This window comes from Myotis brandtii, unplaced genomic scaffold, assembly GCF_000412655.1.
Source record: "Myotis brandtii unplaced genomic scaffold, ASM41265v1 scaffold17, whole genome shotgun sequence".
In the NCBI taxonomy this organism is placed as follows: domain Eukaryota; kingdom Metazoa; phylum Chordata; class Mammalia; order Chiroptera; family Vespertilionidae; genus Myotis; species Myotis brandtii.
Window position 1 is genome coordinate 3,379,076 of NW_005356259.1, and position 6,220 is coordinate 3,385,295.

At 39.8% G+C, this 6,220-nt stretch overlaps 1 protein-coding gene across 1 annotated transcript in view; it reads left to right on the forward strand.

The window, feature by feature from the left end:
- The window catches only part of FBXL13 (F-box and leucine-rich repeat protein 13), a 156,339-nt gene that overhangs the window by 109,373 nt on the left and 40,746 nt on the right, over positions 1 to 6,220 (forward strand). Inside the window, exons 15-16 of the mRNA XM_005862988.2 lie at positions 904 to 1,023; positions 2,041 to 2,167. Coding sequence (XP_005863050.2) covers positions 904 to 1,023; positions 2,041 to 2,167 — 247 coding nt within the window. The remainder of the gene's footprint in view (positions 1 to 903; positions 1,024 to 2,040; positions 2,168 to 6,220) is intronic.

Genomic DNA, 6,220 nt, shown 5'->3' on the forward strand with positions numbered 1-6,220 from the left:
CTGCTGAAAACATCGATACAATGTTGCGGTCTGGCTGGCTTTCAGTCCGGCTGGTTTCTGGGGTTTTGTTTAGCTTCTTATTTGCAACATAGTACATAGTTGCTTAGAGTTGCAGCTGAGAGGCCGGCAAGTGAGGCGGGGAACGTTGGAGTCCGCAGCAAGCAAGCCTCATGCTCGCTTCAGTGCCTGGCTGCCGGCCGCCATCTTGGCTGACAGTTAATTTGCATATACTCACTGATTAGCCAATGAAAAGGGTAACGGTCGTACGCTAATTACCATGTTTCTCTTTTATTAGTGTAGATTATTGACTATATTCCCTATGCTATATTTTACATCCCTGTGACTGTTTTGTAACTACCAATTTGTATTTCTTACATACTTTGCTATTTAAAAAGCTTTTATATATCTAGATTTTTTCTGCTTCAAAAGGAAAGGATCCATAGGTCATTTATTAGGATTCCAGTCCAACTAAATTGACCTTGTATTTAGTGGAAATTCCTCCAAGATTCTAGCAGTAGTGTGACTGTTAGTCTCCTATTTTTTGGTCTTTTTCTTTTGAGGATATTGCATCAGGGATTGCTTAGCTTGATCACATTTTAATCCAAGAGAAAGACACCTTAAGGACCATCTGTTTTCTTACTAATTATAATTATTATGACACTTAAGTGAAGAGGAATAGAATTTTTATTAAAACTTCTCCTATTACTATCATTTATACTTTTTAAACAAATTAAGCTAAAAGCTTTATAATCAAATTTGGTTTTAAAATGTTGACAAAATACCAGTAGAAAGATATTATCTTACTATTTTAGAATATATGGGTGTAGTAACTACTATTTAAATAGTATTCCATATACTGACGTATCAAATCACATGTAAAGCTGTTTTTACTCTTTCCTACAGAATTGGTGATACGGGACTAAAGCAATTTCTTGATGGTCCTTCAAGCACAAAGCTAAGAGAGCTGAATTTATGTAACTGTACCCAAGTGGGTGATGCCTCTATTCTGAGACTAGCAGAACGGTATGATAAAACAATATTTTACATCATGTCATTAGTAATTGCATATTTACTAATAAGGAGAGATTAGAGATAGAACTTCAAAGCCATTTGAAAAACATCAGGACCAGCCATAAAGCTGGTCCAATATTCCATGAAATAAAATAAAAGATATTGGAGTCATAGATTAAACTAATCTTTTAATTGTATCTGAGATGTTTCTTATGAATTTCACCTTAGAGAAACTTTGAAATGGATCATTCATGAAGTTATGAATATCTAGGCATGAGTGACTTCACTGTACTTTTCAAGGATATCATTTCCATGTAAACCTTTACTCAGTTATTTCCTAAGGGATGTTCTAGCTGGTGGATTTATTCTTCATTCTCCTTACTTGGCGGAGGTCATGTGTATACTAAGGGTCAAGACCAATTGCTGTTGCAAACTTGTAAGGGATAAGTAAGAATTTAACCTTGCACTTGTAGTGATCATTCATTGTGTTACTTACATGATATGTATGTGATATATTTTTTCTTATTAGAAATTGCAATGTGAAATGAAATCACAGAAAGAATCCTATATAATAAAAGGCTAATGTAAAAATTGTCCCCTCCACCGGGAGTTTGGGAATTCAACCAAGAGGTTGACCAGGGGGCGGGGCTGGCTGGCCAACTGCCTGCAGCCCCTCCCTCTGGCCAGTCCCTCCCCCACTTTCCCCACCCCCCAATTGGGGGCGGGGCCGGCTGGCCAACCATTGGAAGGGAGGCCTTGGCCAGCAACCACCAGCCACTAAGCTGCTAGGGGCCCTGCCCATGCACGAATTTCATGCACTAGGCCTCTAGTGCCATATATAATAACCCATCTCCTTTTCATCAACCCTTGTAATGCCAAATTATTTTCCACCTTTAAGCTTACATTTATGTTGAGAAAAGTAAAATTCTTGCTTCAGAATATTATTTGCTTTCCTAGATAGTTTTTATGTGAAGAAATTGTTACTGACAGTAGTTAAAAGCTAAAATTATTTTTTTATGATTCTTTCAGCTGCCCTAACTTAAACTATTTGAGTTTACGAAATTGTGAACAACTGACTGACTCAGGAGTTGAATATATCATAAACATCTACTCCTTGATATCACTAGATCTCTCTGGAACAAATATCTCTAATAAGGTAAAAAAAAATATTCAAAACAGTTCAATAATGTTTGTTTTCTGTAATATAATCATTTTCCATTTTGTAAACAATGAAAAGAACAACAATTACTTTTAGTTCTTAAAATATTAGATTATAAAAGGCAAGTTTAGGAATACTGTTTCTGGAATAGTGATAGATGAGTTACTTGTAAATCCTGGTCTTGTTTCTCTGTTTAAAAAATGCAAAATACAATATTGAGAGGAGAGTCCTGACAGATCAGAATGCTAGATGATAGATCTGAAATTTGCTTCATAATAAAAGTTGGTCAATGTAGAAATAATATATTTTAGATGGCTTAAGTAGATTTTTCTTGTGGATTGCATATTCTGCAAGACTACCTGAGTGCCTTGAGATCTCGGGCTAATTCAAAACTGAAGTCTAGAAATGGCCTCACCAAATGTACAAAATAATACATTTACAGAACCTCATTTCCTGCAAGCTGCTGGTGCTACCCATTAGAGTTGAAACTCAGGTCACATGCATCCTGTCACTTCAGCACTGCCTCATTTACTAATCAAATGGATGATAAACCAGGAGAGATTTGCCATGCTGCTGAAAGACTTAAATGGGCTGTAGTTAGATTAGTAATGTACTGGCTTCTCTTGAAGTGAATTAGGAGGGACATAGGAAGACAACAAAGGGGAGGCTCTCTCCTCCACCTGCTTCCTAAATCCCTATTAATCCCTTAAACTCAAGAGCCCTACCTCACAGACAAGTACAGAAACTTCTCCATGTGCATCTCCAGCCCCAGTGCATCCCTCAACATGACCTGTTTCTGTTTCTCACTGTATTACTGGCATCTGGGTTATGTGACTACCCTTCCCCATCATTCAGTGGGCTCTTTTAGATGAAGGGCTATGTCTGTTTATTGGCTTTTCTTTCTTTGTCTAATAGAGAATTTCAGTTCACCCTTTATTCCGCTAGATCAGTGGTTCTCAACCTTCTGGCCCTTTAAATACAGTTCCTCATGTTGTGACCCAACCATAAAATTATTTTCGTTGCTACTTCATAACTGTAATATTGCTACTGTTATGAATCATAATGTAAAAATCTGATATGCAGGATGGTCTTAGGCGACCCCTGTGAAAGGGTCGTTCGACCGCCAAAGGGGTCTCGACCCATAGGTTCTCCTATCCCTTCCTTGGAGTATCATTAAGTGGTATGAGAGTGGGGGTGGGGAGCAGTTGTGCATAGCTAATTCATTATGGTGGAGTCAAGTCTTACCTTCTCAATGTTGTCTTCTGCTGGAATTCACTGAGATCTCTGAGGGCCCATTTGGTCTTTGGTTTCCTGTCTAGGTAGATTCTTATGTGTCTTCCCTGGCCCAGCATCAAGGCCCCTTCAATTCTTCAGGCACCCTTGTCATATGTGCCTTGCTCTGTCCTCTTCTGGGTCATGCTAGGCCATGGGGACTCTGTGAAGCTGTCTTAGGTCCATAGTCCTAGACATCTCCTGAAGACATTTTCCTGCTCTAAGGGTATATTTGCTCTCAGACCCATTCCTCACCCATCTCTCACTCTGCTACAGAGTGGCTGATTCATGTTAACTGGATTCTAGTTGGGTTTGGGGCTTGTGAGGCACCTGTGAAGAGTCACAAAAAGGAAGAGGCCAGGATTTTCTTCCACCTTTCTTTGCATCATCATTAGCAGCTGCATTTCATTTATGATCAACTGTCTAGTCAGGCCTCCTGTGGTTCCACTTTCCTAGGTAACCTTTGACCCTGAGCTCCAATAACACCACTTTTTCCCATTGTTCTTCCAACATAGTAGTGGCTTCCTGCTGCAGCTAATCTTTAGACTGTGTCATTATCCCTTCGGCTTTTCAGGTTCTCTACCACCTATGTAGTCAATTCCCTGTCACAATTACATTTCCTCCATTTGAAATAGAGTTATTTCTGTTTTCCTCATTAGATCTTGGCTGATATATGGTAAGCACATGAAAACTCAGATGCCTTGTTGCTTTTCACAGCCCTACCAGGAAAGGTGACATTAGTTCTCATTTATTTAGGACCCCAATTCTAGCAGAAGATTCCTACTTTCTGTCCAGCTGAATAGAGGAGGTCCAGAATAGATCTATGGGGGATCTTCCAGCATCTCTTTCTTCTGCTTCCCTGTGATTCTCCCTTCCCCTCTCTTTACCTTTCCTCTCTTCCTCTTCTCCTCCCTCCTCTTCTCCTTCCCCCTCTGCTTTTTTCCTCTCCCCTCTTCTTTGTTCCTCTTCTTTTCCCTTGGCATTGATTCCATATCTATTCTGGGGGTGGAAAAAATGTTCAAACTGATTGCATGGTTTTAAAAATTGTTATGCCCCAAGTGTTTCAGGGTTTAGGACTTGAAGCTTAAAGGTCGTAAAAGTTTAAAGAGGAAGGATTTTTTTCCTGTGTTCTTCTATAAAAACCCTTCCCTGACACATACAAATAGAATGCCCAGCTGTTGTCTGAAGAGTCACAGGGTTAAATGAAATAGAGGGTCAGAGCTCATTATAAAAGGCATTAAAATATAATGCCACCACAGAACTCATCACAAGCCTGCAGGGCTTGGTGAACATTTGTTGAATGAAAGGAGTGAACTTTAAATGCTCTTAGTTTTTAGCTTTTGGGGAAAGCTCCGTTTTTATTTTCAAAGATGATATATTAAAAAATTACCTACTGAGGACAATTTAAAACTGAAAATGATAACCTCATTTGCTGTTTTCATTTTCTTGTAAAGAATAATCACAATCCGAGAGAGCAGTAAATGCACATCTATGGGGAAGAGTGCTAATTGTTTTCTGCTAAAAGATCAAAAAAGAAGTCTTCTGAATGTTGTTGTTTTTTCCCCCTCCAAATCAGTAAAACTCTGATCTACCAGGCCAATGATTGACAATACAGTACCACAACAGCTGTGGAAGCTAACCGCTAACAGTCAAATTAAAATAAACCAGCCTAGTTTCAACTTGAGCAGCTGAACACTAAGTCTGGATTGTAGGTCTGATGAAATGCAAATTTGACTACAGACTTAACATTTGAGATTTAACCTCTGAATTTACAGATATTTATGAGAGATCAAATGTGACCAGTTGTGCCTTTTGGGGGGAAAAACATTTCTTATGTTTTCTAATAATTATGTTCACTCTCAATTCTTTTCAATAATGACTTCTCAGTTAGAATCACAGTACTCAGTTAACAAATATTTGCTTTGTGCTCAGTTCTGGGGATGCCAGAATGAACAAAACATGACCCCTCTTCTGAGCACTTACTTTCTAGTGCAGTGGTTCTCAACCTTCTGGCCCTTTAAATACAGTTCCTCATGTTGTGACTCAACCATAAAATTATTTTCGTTGCTACTTCATAACTGTAATGTTGCTACTGTTATGAATCGTAATGTAGATATCTGATATGCAGGATGGTCTTAGGCGACCCCTGTGAAAGGGTCGTTCGGCCGCCAAAGGGGTTTCGACCCACAGGTTGAGAACCGCTGTTCTAGTGGAAGACAGGCACAGAGCAAATGGTTACAAAGTGTGACAGATGTGGGAACCAAAGAGAAGGGAAACAATCTGGCTCAGAGACTCAAGTAAGACCTGATCTTTAAAAAATATCTACACTAATAAAAGAGAAACATGGTAATTGGCGTACGACCGCTACCCTTTTCATTGGCTAATCAGTGAGTATATGCAAATTAACTGTCAGCCAAGATGGCGGCCGGCAGCCAGGCACTGAAGCGAGCAGGGAGGCTTGCTTGCTGCAGACTCCAACGTTCCCCGCCTCACTTGCCAGCCTCTCAGTTGCAACTCTAAGCAACTATATACTATGTTGCAAATAAGAAGCTAAACAAAACCCCAGAAAAGGGCTTCCATTCAGCCGGGCTCGGACCGCAACATTGTATCTATGTTTTCAGCAGCAAGGCCCCAGAGCTAAAGCTGGCCAAAAAAAAAAAAAAAAAGAGAGAAGAAAACAAGGAGCGGTTGGAAGCTTTAGTCACTCGCCAGCCGGAAAACAGCCCTCAGCCCCTCACCCAGACTGGCCAGGCACCCCAGTGGGGACCCACACCCTGA